Source organism: Carcharodon carcharias, chromosome 9, assembly GCF_017639515.1.
Source record: "Carcharodon carcharias isolate sCarCar2 chromosome 9, sCarCar2.pri, whole genome shotgun sequence".
Lineage (NCBI taxonomy): Eukaryota > Metazoa > Chordata > Chondrichthyes > Lamniformes > Lamnidae > Carcharodon > Carcharodon carcharias.
In genome coordinates this window covers 62615988-62636924 of record NC_054475.1, presented here as the reverse complement: position 1 = coordinate 62636924, position 20937 = coordinate 62615988, and the positions used below count along the sequence as shown (strand labels likewise).

The window sequence follows — 20937 nt, the reverse complement described above, 5'->3', positions numbered from 1 at the left end:
CCCACAAGGTGAAACATCCGCTCCACGTCTAATTTATCTAACCCCTTTAGCATCTTATATACCTCAATTAGATCTCCTCTCATTCTTCTAAATTCTAGCGAGGACAGGCCTAAACTGCTCAATCTCTCCTCATAAGACAAGCCCCGCATCTCTGAAATCAATCTAATGAACCTCCTCTGAACCACCTCCAATGCAACTACATCCTTCTTCAAGTAAGGGGACCAAAACTGCGCACAGTACTCCGGGTGCGGCCTCACCAATGCCTTGTACAGTTGCAAAAATACTTCCCTATTTTTATACTCTATTCCTTCAGCAATAAATGCCAAAATTCCATTTGCCTTCCTTATTACCTGCTGTACCTGCATACTAGCTTTCAGTGATACATGCACGAGGACTCCCAGATCCCTCTGCACTGAAGCATTCTGAAGTTTCTCTCCACTTAAATAATAAGCCGCCTTTTTATTCTTCCGACCAAAATGGTTAACCTCACACTTATCCACGTTAAACTCCATCTGCCAAATTTTGGCCCATTCACCTAACCTGTCCATATCCATTTGTAAATTTCTTATTTCTTCATTACTTACTTTCCCACCTATTTTGGTGTCATCTGCAAATTTAGCTATAATACCCTCTATCCCTGAATCCAAGTCATTAATATAGATTGTAAATAGTTGGGGCCCAAGGACTGAACCATGTGGCACCCCACTAGTTACAGCTTGCCATCCAGAAAAAGACCCATTTATCCCACTGTCTGCTTTCTGTTGGTTAGCCAATCCTCTGTCCAAGCTAATATATTCCCCCTAACTCCGTGTGATCTTATCTTGTGTATTAATCTTTTGTGCGGCACCCCATCAAAGGCCTTCTGGAAGTCCAGATATACTACATCTACAGGATCCCCATTATCCACCTTACTTGTCACATCTTCAAAGAACTCTAGCAAATTAGTCAAACAAGATTTACTCTTCATAAAACTATACTGACTCTGATGGATTGCATTTTGACTTTCCAAACGCCCCATTACTACTTCCTTAATAATGGATTCCAACAATTTCACAATGACAGACGTTAAACTAACTGGTTTATAGTATCCTACTTTCTGCTTCCCCCCACCCTTTTTGAATAAAGGCATTATATTACCATTTTTACAATCCATTGGAACCTTTCCAGAATCCAGGGAATTTTGGAATATTATAGCCAATGCATCCACTATCTTCGCTGCCACTTCCTTTAAGACCCTGGGATGTAGGCCATCAGGTCCTGGGGACTTGTCACCCTTTAATCCCAATAGTTTGCTCATTACTTTTTCTCTGGTGATTGTTCTAAGTTCCTCCTTCTCTATATCCTCTGCACTATCTGTTACTATTGGTACAATGGTACTAGAGTCCTCCACTGTGAAAACTGAGGCAAAGTATTGATTAAGCGTCTCTGCCATTTCTGTGTTCCCCACTATTAACTCCCCAGTCTCATCCTCCAAGGGACCAACATTCACTTTAGCTACTCTTTCCTTTTATCTACTTGTAGAAGCTTTTGCTATCAGTTTTTATATTTTAAGTTAGTTTTCTTTCATAATTTACTTTTGCTCTTTTTATTATTTTTTTAGTAACCCTTTGTTGATCTTTAAAAGATTCCCAATCTTCCAGCCTGCCACTGACCTTTGCAATTTGGTATGCCTTAGTTTTTGCCTTTAAGTTATCTTTAAATTCCTTGCTTAGTCATGGATGCTTTTTCCCCCTCTTACCATCTTTCGTCCTCACTGGGATATATTTTACTTGGGAGGAATTGAATATCTCCTTAAATATCTGCCACTGTTCATCAACTGTCCTACCTTGTAGTCTTCCTGCCCAGTCCACGAGGGCCAAATATGCCCTCATAGCTATGTAGTTACCCTTGTTTAACTCCAGAACACTAGTGTGGGATGCAAGTTTCTCGCTCTCATACTGAACTTGAAATTCTATCATGCTATGATCACTCTTCCCTAGAGGATCCTTTACTATGAGATCATTAATTAATCCCATCTCATTACACAAAACCAAATCCAGAATAGCCTGCTCTCTGGTTGGTTCCACAATATATTGCTCCAGGAAACAATCTCTAATACACTCTATGAACTCTCCCTCGAGGCTACCCTTGCCAATTTGATTAGTTCAGTCTATATGCATATTAAAATCACCCAAGTTTATTGCCATGCCTTTCTTACATGCTCCCAGTATTTCCTGGTTTATACTGTGCCCTACTCCTAAATTACTGTTTGGGGACCTATAGATTACTCCCACCAGGGACTTTTTTGCCTTGCTATTTCTTATTTCTACCCAGACTGACTCTACGTCTTGCTCTCCGGTGCCTATATCATTCCTCATTTTCTGTTCTTAATGACGGAAACAGGACTGATGGGAATTTTCAAGATTTAAGAAACAAGGAGTTGCTGAGGTGGGCCTTCCTGATAGAAGCCTCTTCTGGATTATCCTGTCTGAGTGGAACAAAGGCATTGGAAGATTTGGCGTGGGAGGAAGAAGTGAGCTTGCCAGAACCTGGGAGTGCCTTGAGAGTTAATTTTGTATTGCTATCTATCTGCCAGAGGTGTGGCATAATGTAAAAATCTGTCATACAGTGTAGTTCCATTTATCTCATCAGTTACTGCATAAGTATTCTTTCTTTAAGTCGGTGTCTTAGTTGCCTGTTAAGTAGTTTATCACCTAAATTAATTTTAGTTTGTTACTGTCTTTAAATATGAAGTCTTGTCCTGCAATTTCTTCTCCGTCAGTCGCTGGGAAATTAATTTTTTCAAAAAGCTCTTGGTCCCTTCACAGATCGTAATAATCTTCAATTCCTGGGGACTCCAGGACAACCCTAGAGTGTTGGCAGCATGAGGTCTGGTCAATATGGAGCCTTTTACAGATCAATGCTGGAATCACTGTTCTTTATTAATGATCTGGATAAAAGTATTAAAAGGACAACTCCACATTCACTGATGTGCACAGGAGTTTGAATTTTGGAAAAATAAACTTCAGGCTGATTTCATTATAATAGAGGAATGGGCCTGGATGTGGGTGGATATTGTTTGATGCGGATAACTGCACTGCAGTTCCATGCTTGTGTTAGCTGTGCAGGATTGCCTCTTTGAAAGATACAGAGCTTGGGGTCATAGTGCAAGGAATGCTGAGAGCCCATGACCCTAACCTAGTGAGGTCACAGGAAAAGCAAACACATTTGGGTGTATAGCCAGGGCAGTTAACTGGAAAACTAGCAATATGATCACTCTCCTTTATAGGCCTTGATATGTCCAGTTTCTGGTTTCCTCACGTGCAAATTATCAAGGCCTTTGGTGAAGATCCAGAGGGGAGACAACTAGATTGACACCAAAGTCTTAGTGCAGTTCATTACAGGACAGGCTCAGGGAACTGGGGCTTTTTCATTGGAGAAAGGCAAAGGATATTATTGAGATCCTCAAGATGAAGAGAACCAAATTCTATTCAGGTGAATAGTTGTTAGAGCTGGGAAGGGAGGATATAGGACTTCATAATAAGGGAGTGATAGTTTAGGCCAGAAAATTTATTTTGCAGAGAGTTGCTGACCTATGGAACAGATTGCCCAAATGTACAGCAAGTAAGGACTATAAGACGTCAAAAAAAAGTTGGACAAGATCCTGCAAGTGGCAGTCATCTTGAGTTAACGAGGATGAGTGAGTTATCTGTTATTGCTGAACCCTGGAGTTTGCTTGATCATCTTTTGAGGTCAGAGAGGAATTTTCCAGAAGTTTTTCCCTAAATTATTTTACTTTTTGCCTGTTTTTGTTTGCCAATCCTGGGACATTGTGTGACTGGAGGACAGGGGAGTTGATGGGAAACACAAGCTGTTCTATGCCTGGATGGGATAGACTGGATGGACAAGTTTGTCTGTTCTCCTCTTTCTTTTTTGTAAGTTCATATTTATCACACAACAGCTGTCTCTGTGACATCACATTTACAGGCACACTCTTTATTCCTAATCTTGCAACAAGTTGATAGTTTATTTTTTAAACTTATGCAAGACAAATGAAAGTTGCATCATGCCATTTCAAATTTACTCACCATTTCAGATGCTATCTCATTTTCATTCAAATTTTATTTGAGTGATATTCATTAGAACAGAAGAACATGAGAATACAAGTGAAGAAGGCATGCAGTAGAGTGCATACCTCCGCCACATTGTGTTAACTCAACATTATTATAATTGTGCAGTTCTTCCTTGAGCCTTTTTCCTGCCTGCTTTAGATGCTCTGCTCAATCTGTAACATCAATGCTAAAATATGAAATCTTTTTATTAAGAGCGTCCATCTCACTGAGGAGGCTTCAGGTCAATCTGCATCCAATAACCTGCTCTAAAAATTCGGCTCACATCTTGACAGCTGTGACAAATTTCACCACAGGAGCTGAGACAATTCACAACATTCTAACATAATCTCCCAATGGTAATGGTCCTGTAAAAAAACTCCAGGACTTAAGCCTTTGATGCACCTCAGGGCTCCTGCGGAAAGTTCTGCCAAGCACAGAGCTGCTGTAATTGCCCAGGAAGTTTAAACTGCTGATTGACTGATTTGTTCTGTCCATGACCCTCTGCAAATGTCTCCTGCACTGATTGGAGATTTGGGCCAGACACATGCTACCTACCCGGATACTTACCCTGGAATTGTTACACCGTTTAATCTCTGGTGTAACTCAGTAATTAACAGTCTAATGAATGGAACACCACAGCCATCCCCCCACATCCCCCAGCCAAAGCCTATTCTCTCCCACCACCATCTTTCATACCAACCACCCACTTCCAACCTGACTACTCCCCGAAACAACTACCTCCTTCCGTCTCACCACTCACCCACCCATTCAAAGACTTGAGACCTTTAAAAACTTACCTGAATATGGCAGCTGATGTCATATCACCCTACCAGCCTCCACATTCAAAGGATCATCCTCCGCCATTTCCGCCAACTCCAGCATGATGCCACTACCAAACCCATTTTCCCTTCAACACCCCCATCAGCATTCCATAGGGACCATTCCCTCTGGGACATCCTGGTCTATTCCTCCATCATCCCCTACACCTCAACCCCCTCCCACGGCACCTTCCCATGCAACCACAGAAGATGCAACACCTGCCCCTTTACTTCCCCCGTCCTCACCGTCCAAGGGCCCAAACACTCCTTTCAAGTGAAGCAGCACTACCCCTGCACTTCCCTCACTTTAGTCTACTGCATTCGCTGCTCCCAATGTGGTCTCCTCTACGCAGACTGGGTGACCACTTTGCAGAACACCTTCAGTCTGTCTGCAAGCATGACCCAGACCTCCCTGTCGCTTGCCATTTCAACACACCACTCTGCTCTCATGCCCACACGTCCGTCTTTGGCCTGCTGCAATGTTCCAGTGAAGCTCAACGCAAACTGGAGGAACAGCACTTCATCTTCCGACTAGGCACTTTACAGCCTTTCGGACTGAATATTGAATTCAACAATTTTAGATCATGAACTCTCTCCTCCATCCCCAACCCCTTTCTGATCCCCCTTTTTTTCTAATAATTTATATATTTTTTAAATATATTTTTCTTTTTCCACCTATTTCTAATATTTTTAAATGTATTTGCATCCATTGTTTTATCTGCACCTTTTAGCTTATTTTGACCCCTTCCCCCCATCCCCACTAGGGCTATCTGTACCTTGCTGGTCCAGCTTTCTACCCTTAATGTCACCATTAGCACATCCTTTAGTTAATATCACCACCATCAACACCCCTTTGTCCTTTTGTCTATAAAACCTTTGGCAATCTCTTCTTTGCCTCTACCTATCACTGGCCCTCTATCCAGCTCTACCTGTCCCACCCCACCTCCTTAAACCAGCTTATATTTCACCACATTTCTTATTCCTCGTTAGTCCTGATGAAGAGTCATACGGTCTGTAAACATTAACTCTGTCTTTCTCTCCACAGATGCTGTCAGACCTGCTGAGTTTTTCCAGCTATTTTTGTTTTTGTTTCAAAAAAGGAGTGCGTGCCCTCTCCTCATTTATCTCCTCCCGTGTTCATCAGTTTTCCACAGGGATGTTTGCGATCGCCCATTGATTCTGCGGCTGGGATCGGGAGTCTCAGCTGAAAGAGTGCAAACAAGGTCGGGCAGCAAAGATCTTCGCAGGCGGTGGCAATGTGCGCAGCATCAACACTGGCCGACAGCTCAGGGCCAGTGTTTGTTATTATTGGAGGAAAAGTGTTTGATGATCAGTGTTGGGAGCAGGGAGGACACCTCAACCAGCTAAAGGCAGCAGCCAATGATTCTGGAGGAGAGACACCAGGTCTCATAATCCCAGCCTCCAAGCATCAAGTCACCTGAGTTTGAATTAATTTAACTCATCATAATTAGAAAAAAAAATACAATTTGATGGAAATCTGAAATTAAAATAAGTTGTGCCCATACATGAAAATGTACAGAACTGTTGCCAAGTATGCAGCAGGGCTAAAAGCATTGTTATTGAAGAATATTGGCTAAACCCGTGGAATTTACCTGTTTCTGGATTCCATCCCAAGCTTCCAAAATTCCGGTGTTGTTTTTATTCTTCAAAGCATCTTTCATGTCATTTTCGATGTAACTGGTTATCTGTAGAACAGAAACAGGATCACTGTCAGGTGACTGGAATTTCCTTCTCTAACTTCATATCCAGTGTACCAGAGGCTTAGTGACCCTGATACCAGGAATAATCATCTAGATATAACTTGTCAGGCAGTTCATCTGGGAAATAAATGTTTATTATCCTCTGATACTCTATCCTTCTAATAACTACTGGACATCACTCACCTGCCACAGCTGACTCCAAACTTGCAAAACAGGTTGTCAAAGTTCCACGCTGACTCCACCTACCTAGCTCAACTTTAAGCCGCTACAGTGCTCTGGACTCCTCCTATTGCCTCCTCTCTGTGCCTGTTCACGACCAAGATACATAATAATTAATTCTACATTATCAACCTATGTAACCTAAGTTTATCCTCACGCACACCTTGGCTGCTGGTCCCGACCTAAGCCCATCACTTTCATTTTTGCCTCTTTTTCTTCTTTTCTTTCTATCGCTCCTAACTCTCCCCCTCCTGTTGTTATGCCTCCTTTCATTTCTCCCATCTCAGGTATTCTCCCCTACCAAATCTCTATCCCAACACTTCGGTACCCTTCAATTTTGCTGCTCCCCTGCCAGTGTCCCAGGTTTGATCCCTTCTTAGGTGATCCTGCAGCTTCCTTCTGCCTCTCTTAACATCTTCCGACTGGCTCAACGAGGCACTCAGTGCTGTCCGAGCACCAACCCCAACTGCCCCATCCTCCAATCTCTCACCTCTAGTTCCACCCATCCAAATCACCCCGCCCACTGCTGACCCTGTGGACTCTGCCAATGGATCAGCTTTCACTGCAGCCCCCACCCCTGACCCCTCTGTACCTCCCACCAGAATGCCCAGTCACTCGTGAACACGGGCTTTGCAGTCCCTAAACTTACTGTGAATGTGACACCCTGGTCCACTCCTCCATCACCCCCTACTCCTCAACCCCCTCCTATGGCACCACCCCATGCCCACGCAAAAGATGCAACACCTGTCCCTTCACTTCCTCTCTCCTCACCATCCAAGGGCCCAAACACTCCTTTCAAGTGAAGCAGCATTTCACTTGCATTTCCCCCAACTTAGTCTACTGCATTCGTTGCTCCCAATGTGGTCTCCTCTACATTGGAGAGACCAAACGTAAACTGGGCGACCGCTTTGCAGAACACCTGCAGTCTGTCTGCAAGAATGACCCAAACCTCCCTGTCGCTTGCCATTTCAACACTCCACCCTGCTCTCTTGCCCACATGTCTGTCCTTGGCTTGCTGCATTGTTCCAGTGAAGCCCAACGCAAACTGGAGGAACAACACCTCATCTTCCGACTAGGCACTTTAAAGCCTTCCGGACTAAATATTGAATTCAACAACTTTAGATCTTGAGCTCCCTCCCCCATCCCCACCCCCTTTCTGTTTCCCCCTTCCTTTTTTTTCCAATAAATTATATAGATTTTTCTTTTCCCACCTATTTCCATTATTTTTAAATATCTTAAAATCTTTTATGCTCTCCCCACCCCCACTAGAGCTATACCTTGAGTGCCCTACCATCCATTCTTAATTAGCACATTCGTTTAGATATTATCACCAACTTTAACACCTATGTGTTCTTTTGTTTTATTGTTGGTGACATCTTTTGATGATCTGCTTTTATCACTGCTTGTTTGGCCCTACAACCACAACAACCCCCTCCACTTCTCTCTCTCTCTCTCTCTCTCCGCCCCCCCCCCCACCCCCCCCCCCCCCCCACACACACACACACACACACACACACCTTAAACCAGCTTATATTTCAACCCTTTCTTGGACTCGAACTCAAGTTCTGTCGAAGGGTCATGAGGACTCGAAACGTCAACTCTTTTCTTCTCCGCCGATGCTGCCAGACCTGCTGAGTTTTTCCAGGTAATTCTGTTTTTGTTTTTTTACTGTGAATGTTATGGCCTTAATGGGTTCCTGGCTGAGGGGTGATAACAGCTCTCACCTAAAAGAAGCCTCCGTGCCTGGCTATACTTTTCACCACTTGCCCTGTCAAGACCATAATGGCAGTGGTGTGACACTTTTAACCAAATCTCAAATTGGGCTGTCCCCTATACCCTTGGCACTTACTCCTCCTTTAAATATCTCATCTTGCCCCACCCCTCAACTCTCAATTAAAATCTTGGTTCTTTATCACCTGCCTGAATACCAGACCACTTTTCTCAATGAGCTATCTTCACAACTTTCCCTCTACCCTCAGCCTCTGGGCCGAGTGGCTTCTCATCCTCTAATTTTAATCTCCATCTCAATTGAGCAGGCTTTCTCTCCTCTGAATTCACTACCCTCCATTCTCCCTAAATCTTGCCCTCCATGTAAACCCCCCAAGTCATATTCACGACCACTCCCTGATCTTGCTATCTCATGTGGCCTCATTTCCACCATTGAATTAATCACAGATAAGGCCACCTCTGATCACTTCTTTGCATTGCTGCCCACCCACATCCCTTTCTTCCTCCAAAACCTACTTTCTCTGTATTCATCCCCAGGAAAACCTCTTCCCCAATTTGCTACAAGATTTGAGATTTGGATCTCTGCTCACTGGGGTTAATGATCAGCAATCTCCATTGACATTCCAACGACAAAGAAAAAATCCAAAGGATGGACGCACCATCCGTGGTTAACGAAAAATGTTAAAGATATTTTCAAACTTAAAGAAAAAGCATATAATTGTCCAATGATGAGTGGCAGAAGATTAGACAGGATATAAAAAACAGCAAAGAATGACAAAGGAATTAATAAGGAGGGAAAAATTTGAGTATGAGAGAAAGCTAGCTAGAAATATAAAAACAGATTGTAAAAGTTTCTATAAATATTTAAGTAAGAAAAGAGCTAACAAAGTGAGCGTTGGTCCTATAGGAAGTGAAGCAGGGGAATTAATAATGGAAAGTAAGGAGATGGCAGGTGAATTGAACGGATATTTTACATCGGCCTTCACTACAGAGGATACAAGTAACATCCCAGAAATAGCTGTAAATCAGGAATTGAAAGGGAGGGAGGAACTCAGGAAAATTACAATCTCCAGAGAAGTGATATTAAGAAAATTGTTGGAGCTGTGGGCTGACAAATGCCCTGATCCAGATGGACTTCACTCTAAGGTCTTGACGAAGTGGCTAGTGAGATAGTTGATGCATTGCTTTTAATTTTCCAAAATTCCCTAGATTCAGGAAAGGTTCCATTGGATTGGAAAATAGTAAATGTAACTCATTTGTTCAAAAAGGGAGGGAGACAGAAAGCAGGAAACTACAGGCTAGTTAGTTTAACATCTGTCATAGGGAAAATGTTTGGAGCTGTTATTAAAGATGTTATAACAGGGCACTTAGATAAATTCAAGGTAATTAGGCAGAGTCAACATGGTTTTGAGAGAGTGAAATCGTGTTTAACTAATTTATTGGCATTCTTTGAGGAAGTAACATGTGTTGTGGATAAAGAGGAGCCGGTGGATGTACTGTGCTTAGATTTCCAGAAGGCATTTGATAAGAAGCCACATCAAAGGTTAATGCGAGAAATAAAAGCTCATGGTGTAGGGGGTAACATATTGGCATGGATGGAAGATTGGCTGGCTAACAGGAGTCAGAGGATAGGCATAAATGGGTCTTTTTCTGCTTAGCAAGATGTAACAAGTGGTGTGCCACAGGGATCAGTGATGGGACCTGAACTGTTTACAATTTATATAAATGTTTTAGATGAAGGGACTGAAGGAATGGTTGCTAACTTTGCTGATGATACAAAGATAGGTAGGAAAGTAAGTTGTGAAGAGGATATAAGGAGGCTACGGGGAGATACATAAGTGAGAAGGCAAAGATCTAACAAATAGAATATAATGTGGGAAATGTGTGAAATTATACATTTTGGCAGGAAGAATAAAAAAGAAACTTATTTTATAAATGGTGAGAAATTTCAGAGCTCTGAAATTCAGAGGGATCTGGGTGTTCTAGTGCATGAATCACAAAAGGTCAGTATGCAGGTAGAGCAGGTAATCAAGAAAGCTAGTAGAATGTTATTGTTTATTGCGAGGGGAATTGAATACAAAAGTAAGGAGGTTATATTTCAGTTGTACAGGGCATTGGTGAGACCACATCTTCCTTATTTAAGGAAGAATGTAAATGCGCTGGAAGCAGTTCAGAGAAGGTTTACTAGACTAATACCTAGGGCAGAATTTTCTCGTCGGTGAACAGGGATGGGCCCTGCATGCCAATGTGTAAAATGATGTGTGATGACGTTGGGCGTGTGTCCCGACGTCACTGCGCGTCATTCCAATTTTCCATTTGGCGGGCACGTACCAGAGTCAGCTGCATGCCCACAGAACTATCAAAGGCCTATTAAGGCCACTAATAAACTAATTAACCAAACTGACAGGGCTGCCCGTCCAACCTTAAGGTTGGCGGGGGGCAGGCGAAGAGCCCAAGCAGCCTTCGCATTTTGCATGAAACCTCATCCATGGGTAGGATGAGGTTTCATGAAAGTTTTATTAATGAATAAATTTTTTTTGACATTTCATAAACATGTCCCAGCTCATGTGACGTTGCTCCATGCCTCAGGGAGATTTCTGCACTTTTTCATGCACATGCGCGAAAGAGCACAGGCCCTGACTCTCCCTCCTCCCCTCGCGTCATGCTGGGCAGGCCTTAATTGGCCCGCCTGCATAAAATAGCAATGCACAGCCAACCAAGAGCAGGCACGGAGACCCGCCCGCCCGACAGGCAGAAGATTCTGCCCCTGGAATAGGCTCGTTGCCTTATGAGGAAAGGCTGGACAGGTTAGGAGTTTAGAAGAGTAAGAAGTGACTTGATTGAAACATATAAGATCCTGAGGGGTTTGACAGGGTGGATGTGGAGATGATGTTTCCTTTTGTGGGATTTAAGACAGAAATGGGGAGAAATGTTTTTCCTTCAGAGGGTTGTGAGTCTTTGGAACTCTCTTCCTCAAAAGGTGGTGGAAACAGAGTCTTTGAATATTTTTAAGGCAGAGCTAGATAGATTCTTGATTAACAAGGGGTTGAAAAGTTACTAGGAGTAGACAGGAATGTAAAGTTGAGGTCACAATCAGATCAGCCATGATCTTATCGAATGGTGGAGCAAGCTCGAGGGGCCGAGCGGCCTACTCCTGTTCCTAATTCATATGTTTGTATGTTCTTAATCAAGCACAATCTAAGATAAGGCCACAATGATAATAACAGATTCATCAGGATATTTCAGTAAAGAAAAGTAAACTTGAATGGTTCTAGTTGGACAACTGGGTTTATCCATTCACTGCTACATCCTGCTGGACCACACAAAGAACTATTGGGTCATTATTCTGCTCCTTCTTCTGGGATCATCCTGGAATACAAAAGGTAATCCCTGGCTTCTATTCTCTACTGCAAATCATCTTCTTAAATGCTTATCCCCTGTCCCTTCCACTTCCCCTGTCCCCTCCACTTCCCCCGTCCCCTCCACTTCCCCCGTCCCCTCCACTTCCCCCATCCCCTCCACTTCCCCCGTCCCCTCCACTTCCCCCGTCCCCTCCACTTCCCCCGTCCCCTCCACTTCCCCCGTCCCCTCCACTTCCCCCTGTCCCTTCCACTTCCCCTGTTCCCTTCACTTCCCCCGTCCCCTCCACTTCCCCGTCCCCTCCACTTCCCCGTCCCTTCCACTTCCCCCGTCCCCTCCACTTCCCCCGTCCCCTCCACTTCCCCCTGTCCCTTCCACTTCCCCTGTTCCCTCCACTTCCCCCGTCCCCTCCACTTCCCCGTCCCCTCCACTTCCCCGTCCCTTCCACTTCCCCCGTCCCCTCCACTTCCCCCGTCCCCTCCACTTCCCCCTGTCCCTTCCACTTCCGCTGTCCCCTCCACTTCCCCCGTCCCCTCCACTTCCCCCTGTCCCTTCCACTTCCGCTGTCCCCTCCACTTCCCCCGTCCCCTCCACTTCCCCATCCCTTCCACTTCCCCCGTCCCCTCCACTTCCCCCGTCCCCTCCACTTCCCCCGTCCCCTCCACTTCCCCCTGTCCCTCCCACTTCCCCCGTCCCCTCCACTTCCCCCTGTCCCTTCCACTTCCCCTGTCCCCTCCACTTCCCCCGTCCCCTCCACTTCCCCCTGTCCCCCCCCACCCCCGACTTCCCCCTGTCTCCTCTACTTCCACTTGTCTTCTCCACTTCCCCCTGTGCCCTCCACTTCCCCTGTCCCCTCCACTTCCCCCTGTCCCCTCCTCTTCTCCCGTCCCCTCCACTTCCCCCTGTCCCTTCCACTTCTGCTGTCCCCTCCACTTCCCCCGTCCCCTCCACTTCCCCATCCCTTCCACTTCCCCCGTCCCCTCCACTTCCCCCGTCCCCTCCACTTCCCCCGTCCCCTCCACTTCCCCCTGTCCCCTCCTCTTCTCCCTGTCCCCCCGACTTCCCCCGTCTCCTCCATTTCCCCTTGTCTCCTCCCCTGCCCCCTGTGCCCTCCCACTATCCCCTGTCTCCTCCACTTCCCCCTGTCCCTCCCACTATCCCTGTCTCCTCCACTTCCCCCTATCCCTTCCGCTTCCCCCTGTCCACTGCACTCCCCCCTGACCTCTCCACTTTCCCCTGACCCTCCAATTTCCCTGTTCCCTCCACTATCCCCATCCTCTCCACTTCCCCCTATGTCCTCCACTTTCCTCTGGCCCTCCGCTTTCCCCTCACCCTCTACTATCCCCGTCCCCTCCACTATCCCCTGTCTCCTCCACTTGCCCCCATGCCCCCCACTTCCCCCTGTCTCGTCCATTATCCCCTGTGCCCTCCACTTCCCCCGACCCTCCACTTCCCCCTCCACTTTCCCCTGACCCTCCACTTCACCCTGTGCCCTCCCCCCTTACCTCCAATGGCGAGTATGAGGTGTGTTTGAACTTCTTAGTCAGCAAGACAGAGATCATCTGATCAGGTGCCTGTGCCGTGTGCCTCCCTTCCCCTGACCCACCTGGCCAAACTTAATCCTTACCCCTGCCCTAGCCCTGAACTTCCATCTTTCTCCAGTTTCTCTGCTATTTCCTCTGATGCACTTTCCTAGTTCATCTTGTCTATAAGACCGATCTCCTGCTCTCTCAGCCCTATCCCCACCTAATTACTGAGCACCCAACTTCCCCTCCAGGCTCCCCTGTCAGCTGACATTGTTAATACTTCTGCCCCTCTGTCCTTCAAATCTGACATCATCAGCATTCTCCTTAAAAGGAACAGCTCCTGATTGGTCTGTCTTTGCAAACTACTATCCCATCTCCAACCTCTCCTCTCCAAAGTTCCAGAGTGTGCTGTCACCTCCCAAATATGTACCTGTCTTTTCTGGAACTCCCTGTGTGAATCCCTCCAATCAGGTCTCTACTCCTGTCACGGGACTGAAATGGCCCTTATCAAAGGCACAAATAACATCTTGTGTGACCATGACGAAGGTAAGCTATCTCTCCTTGACCTTCTCAAACTGTCTGTGGCCTTTGACACCAGTGACCACACCATCTTCCCCCAACACCTCTCCACTGTCATCTAGCTGGTTAGGATTCCTCTCATCTGTTTTCATTCTTAACTAATTGTGGCTGGAAAATCACCATCAATGGTTTTACTTCCTGTTTCCTGCACCATTACCTCTGGTGTCTCCGCCTCCCATTCCTCATGTGCCTATTGCTCATCAGTGACATTGTCCAGAAGCACAGTGTCAGTTTTCACATGTCCCTGACAACACCCAGCTCTACCTCACCCCAAACTCACTTGACCCCTGCACTGTCTATAAATTGTCAGGCTGCTTATTCAGCATCCAAGGCAGGATGGGCAGAAAATTCCTCCAGTTAAATATTGGGAAGACTGAAACCGTTGACCGGTATCTTCCATTCTGGAGTCTAAGTTTGATGGTGGGTGCGGAAGTGGGAGTAATTCCCGATCGGGTCAGGACAGTTAACCAGGAGCAATCTTGTGCTCTTCAGCTCATTACATATGTATTCACGAGGAGCTCTCCAATTCCCATGGTGGGGGTGGAGGTGGACAGGGAGTCACCTTCCCCAATGGTACTTCACAGGGTCGAAGGCCCGAGCACCATATCTAAAGAGCACCCAAACAGCCTGCACTATCCTTTCCGCCTTTGCCCAGCCACTGCTCCAACCTTCTCTGCCAACCCCTCCTCCCTTCATGGGTCATCCTCAACTTGCGAGGCCATCATCCACGCTCAAGGGTAGGCTGGCATTTACAGATGCTCCTCCAAGAGGACAATGCAGAGGCAAGTCTCCATTAACTCTACCTCACCAGGTGTACGTCGCTTTGTAAAACTGAACATTCTAATTTCTCACTTGGGAGGGAGCTCAATTTGGAGGGGGGCTTAATTCCGGCAAGGTGCCCTTTTAATGATCATGTATGACTGGCTAATGTATGTAAAAGGGCTTCCCAAGATTGTTCATCAGGAAGCTCCACTCACCTTTGACCCACCTCTGAAGTCGTGAGAACAGAATCCCTAAACTTCATCCTCCTGTTGGGAAACGGATTATTGGCCTGATGCCAAATTAAGTTCCCCACCCCTCAAGATTCCCACTGCTGGCGGGACTGGAACATTCCGCCTATTGTCTTTCATTCCTGCTTCAAACTCCGTTTCCTAGTTACTGATGCCATCTGTCTCCTTGTCAACAGCCTAATGCTGAACCAAACTGTTCCTAAACCCTGTATCATACTTGACCCTGTGGTGAGCTTTCAGCCATATACCTACACCATCACTAAGAGGTGGGATTGAGCGATTGAGGCAGAAAGGGGGAGAATAGGACTGAAGCAGGTGTAGTGGTATTATCACTGAACTAGTGACCTAGAGACCCAGGGTAATGCTCTGGGGACCCACCATGGCAAATGGTGAAATTTGAATTCAGTAGAAATCTGGAATTAAAAGTCTATTGATGGCCATGAAACCATTGTCAATTGTCGTAAAAATGCCTTTTAAGGAAGGAAACCTGCCATCCTTACATGGTCTGGCCTACATGTAACTCCAGACCCAGAGCCACACGCTCTGACACGGCCTAGCGATTCACTCAGTTATATCAAAACCACTAAAAAGTCTAAAAGGAATGAAATGGACAGACCACCCGGCATCGACATCGGCACTGGAAACGACAATGGCAATCTCAGCTCTGTCGACCCTGCAAAGTCCTCCTAACTAACATCTGGGGGCTAGTGCCAAAATTGGGAGAGCTGTTACACAGACTAGACAAGCAACAGCCTGACATAGTCACTCTCACGGAATCATACCTTACAGATAATGCTCCAGATATCACCAGCACCATCCCTGGGAATGTCCTGTCCCACCTGCAGGGCAGACCCAGCAGAGGTGGCGGCACAGTGATATACAATCAGGAGGGAGTTGCTCTGGGAGTCCTTTCCATTGACTCTGGACCCCATGGTCCTAATCAGGTCAAACATGGGCAAAGAAACCTCCTGCTGATTACCACATACCGTCCTCCCTAAGCTGATGAATCAGTGCTCCTCCATGTTGAATAATCACTTGGAGGAAACGCTTAGGGTGACAAGGGTGCAGAATGTACTCTGGGTGGGGGACTTCAATGTCCTTCACCAAGAGTGGCTCAGTAGCACCACTCAGTAGCCGAGCTCAACCACAACTTGTAACCTCATGGACTGGCATACCCCCCACTATACTGTTACCACCAAGCCAAGGAATCAACCCTGCTTCAATGAACAATGCAGGAGGGCATACCAGGAGCAGCACCAGGCATACCTAAAAATGAGATGTCAACCTGGTGAAGCTATAAAACAGGACTATTTGTGTGCCAAACAGCATAAGCAGCAAATGATAGACAAAGCTAAGCGATTCCACAACCAACGGATCAGGTCTAAGCTCTGCAGTCCAGCCACATCCAGTCATGAATGGTGATGGACAATTAAACAACTCACTGGAGGAGGAAGCTCCACAAGTATCCCTATCCTCAATGATGGAGGAGCCCAGCACATCAGTGCAAAAGATAAGGCTGAAGCATTTGCAACAATCTTCAGCCAGAAGTGCCGAGTGGATGATCCATCTTGGCCTCCTCTGGAGATCCCCAGCATCACAGATGCCAGTCTTCAGCTAATTCAATTCACCCCACATGATTTCAAGAAATGGCTGAAGACACTGGATAGTGCAAAGGCTATGGGCCCTGACTATATTCTGGCAATAGTACTGAAGACTTATGCTCCAGAACTTGCCATGCCCCTAGCCAAGCTGTTCCAGTACAGCTACAACTTTGGCATCTACCCGGCAATGAGGAAAATTGCCCAGATATGTCCTGTACACAGAAAGCAGGGCAAATTCAACTTGGCCAATTACCACCCATCAGTCTACTCTCCATGATCAGTAAAGTGATGGGAGGGGTCATCAACAGAGCTATTAAGTGCCACTTGCTTAGCAACAACCTGCTCACTGATGCACAGCTTGGGTTTCACCAGGGCCACTTAGCTCCTACCTCATTACAGCCTTGGTTAAATCATAGGCAAAAGAGCTGAACTCCAGGTGAGAGTGAGAGTGACTGTCTTTGATATCAAGGCAGCATTTGACTGAGTGTGACGTCAAGGAGCCCTAGCAAAACTGGAGTCATTGGGAATCAGGGGGAAACTCTCTGCTGGTTGGAGTCATACCTAGCACAAAGGAAAATGGTTATGGTTGTTGGAGGTCAATCATCTCAGCTCCAGGACATCACTGCAGGAGTTCTTCAGGGTAGTGTGCTCAGCCCAACCATCTTCAGCTGCTTCATTAATGACCTTCCTTCTATCATAAGATCAGAAGTGGGAATGTTCACTGATGTTTGCACAATGTTTAGCACCATTTGCAACTCCTGAAGCAGTCCATGTCCAAATGCAGCCAGACCTGGACAATATACAGGCTTGGGCTGACAAGTGGAAAGTAACATATGCACCACACAAGTTCCAGGTAATGACCACCTCCGACAAGAGAGAATCTAGCCATCACCCCTTGACATTCAATGGCATTTCCATCACTGAACCCCCACTATCAACATCCTGGAGGTTACCATTGATCAGAAACTGAACTGGACTAGCCATATAAATACTGTGCCTACAAGGGCAGGTCAGAGGCTAGGAATCCTGTGACAAGTAACTCACCTCCTGACTCCCCAAAGCCTGTCCACCATATACAAGGCACAATTCAGGAGTGTGATGGGATATTCTCCACTTGCCTGGATGAGTGCAGCTCCAACAACATTCAAGAAGCTTGACACCATCCAGGACAAAGCAACCTGCCTGTTTGACACATCCGCAAACATTTACACCTCCACCACTGACGAACAGTAGCAGCAGTGTGTACCATCTATAAGATGCACTGTAGGAATTCTCCAAGGCTCCCTAGACAGCACCTTCCATTTAGAATAGCCAGGATTTCATCCAGCCATACATTTATCTTGGACATACTTTTAAGGACACATTAAACTCAGTTATCCCTGAGGTTTTGCAGCATGCATACATGCACAGGTGAAAGGGCTGATTCAGTGTGGACTGACTTAGAGTACGCTGCCTGAGATTGTACATCCTTCAGGATTTAACATGAACTCAAATCTATGCGGCAAGCAGCTTCTGGGATGTTTTCTGGGAAAAGCTCCCTCTGTGGCACTGTAGGTAACTGACCCCATGATTCAGTGCAGGGGCGGGTGCACCAGGAGAAGCCTGGAGCCTGTCCATAGAGGACAGAGGTTAATGCAATGTCCTTGGAAGAGGAAAGGAAGGGTCATTGACTGTTGCTGAGACTGGGCTTCTGTATAAATGTTGAGTGAGGGACTGGTTCAGGCCTCCATGGGGATATATACCACATAGCCTCATAGTCCTGTCTGAAGAATTGACCCCCCCCACCACTCCAGATAAAATTAGGTCCATGAAAGAGCTGCCAGCACTTTCATACTTCCCATTGCTATTTCTCCCCTTGTTATTTCCAGCCTTGATTAGTGGGGATTCCAGTTGCTCTATCCCAGGTAAGAATCTAACTGTACAGAGTCAAATTGCTGATATTCGCAGGAGTTTAGAAGAATGAAAGGTGATCTCATTGACATGCTAAAGTATCCAGGCAGTTTGAAAGTTGTTTCCTCTGGCTGGAGAGTCTGGAACATGGGGGCACAGTCTCGGGGTAAAGGGTCAATCATTTAGGACTGAAGTGAGGAGAAATTTCTTAACTCGGATGTTGTGAATTTTTGGAATTCTCTTTCTCCGAGAGCTGTAGATATTCAGCCATTGAGTATATTCAAGACTGACATAGGCAGATTGTTGGGTGCTAAGGGAATTGAGGGATGTGGTTATGAAGCCAGAAGGTTACGTTGGAGATCAGCTATGGTCATATTGAATGGCAGAGCAGACTCGAGGGGCCAATGGCCAACTTCTGCTTATATTGCTTATGTTCTAATGTATAAACCAAAATTAAGTGAAAGGCTTCTTTATTCTGTTTCCCAACACAGGCAGCATTCAGCTGTAAAGTCCCTGACATTTTCAACAACAAGTGGAAGCCCCAGATCTTACCTTAATCTTCCACAAGAATAGATAGTTAGAGTCTAACCCACTGCACAGCACCTTCCAAACCCACAACCACTACCATCTAGAAGGACAAGGGCAGCAGATAGATGGGAACACCACCATCTGGAGGTTCCCCTCCAAGTCACTCTCCATCCTGACTTGGAAATATATCGCTGTTCCTTCACTGTCACTGGGTCAAAATCCTGGAACTCCCTCCCTAACAGCACTGTGGATGTACTTACACCTAATAGACTGCAGCGGTTCAAGAAGGCAGCTCACCACCACCTTCTCAAGGGCAACTAGAGATCAGCAATAAATGCTGGTCCATCCAGCGACACCCACATCCCGTGAATAAATTAAAACAAACTCTGTTCCCATGGGAGGAACCCAGCATTAAGGCTTGACTGTGAAGTGACAAGTGTCTGAATCCTATGGATCATCATTGACCAGGAACATAACTGGGTAAGACTCGGACTACCCACGCACCCTGTCCCAGAGCAAGATGAAAATCGAACTTTGTTAGTTCAACTCAAATGCAGTAGTGACTAGAAAGGCATTGAAGTGAATAGATTGTTGGTAAACTGTACCATCAATGCCCACATGTAATTTCCCAGAGCCCAATCCCTGACCATTCTGAACCTGATCAGACTCTCTTCCTGGGATTTCGACAATGGATGGATAATTGATTATCCAGGTCATTGCACAGTGCTAAAATTAAAAATCCCTCCATGTTGATTTAAAACTCCAATCAGGGTGATAAATGTTCAGATGTTACTAAACATACCTGGCTTTCATAGAAGAAGAGAATGATGGCAGCCGTGACTTCAATCAGAAGGATCAGGAGGAGCAGGATGAAGAACTAGAGATACAGGAAAGAGAAACAGAGCCATGAGTGACAGACAATACCCCTCCCACACCAGCCCTGGCACCTCACATATTCGCACTCACTCACACAAACACACACACACACTCGAGCTTACACACACACACACACACACACACACACACACACACACTCACGTTCACACATACACACACGCACACTCATGTGAGTATGCACACACTTCTGCTCACATGAACACACACTCACACACGCACCAGCACACACACACACTCACATTCACACACACACACACACACACACACACACACAATCTTACGCACACACACACTCGCATTCACACACACACTCGAGCTTACACACGCACATGTTCACACACACACTCACACACTTGAGCTTGCACACACAGGCATGCTCACACATAAATTCACACACACAGACTCATGTTCACACTCACACATGTTCATGCACACACTCGTGCTGTCTCACACACACACACATACACATACACCTTCGAGCTTACATGCACACACGCACACTTGAGCTTACACACACACACTGACATTCACACACATACCTGAGCTTACACACACACACGTGCGTACACACACAAACTCATGCTCACGCTCACATACTCTCTCACTCCAACACATACACACACTTGTGCTCATATACACACACTCGAGCTTACATACACTCACGCTCACACTCACACGTTCGAGCTAACAGACACACCCACATTCACATACACTCATGCTCACACACACACTTGAGTTTATACATTCACTCACGTTCACACACACACTCGCGCTCACACACAGACACACACATACACACACTTGCACTCACATGTTTACTAACACACACAGAGTTGTGCTCACACACACGGTTGGAAAAACTGACAAAGATAAATTGTTCCCATTGGCAATGCATCAAACCTCAAAGGGCATTAAACTAAAATAAGCAAGCCAGGAGGAAGACATGCAGACTGAATGTGTGGTTGGTAT

The 20937-nt window shown here is 46.0% G+C and overlaps 1 protein-coding gene across 2 annotated transcripts in view; it reads right to left on the bottom strand.

Annotated features, from left to right (window-relative positions):
* LOC121282333 (leukocyte surface antigen CD53-like) overlaps positions 1–20937 on the bottom strand; it is a 77894-nt gene that overhangs the window by 13436 nt on the left and 43521 nt on the right. For both annotated transcript variants that reach the window (XM_041196026.1, XM_041196027.1), the window contains 2 exons: positions 19874–19948; positions 6523–6615 (listed from right to left, as the gene is read on the bottom strand). In XM_041196026.1, the coding sequence (XP_041051960.1) occupies positions 6523–6615; positions 19874–19948 (168 nt within the window). The remainder of the gene's footprint in view (positions 1–6522; positions 6616–19873; positions 19949–20937) is intronic.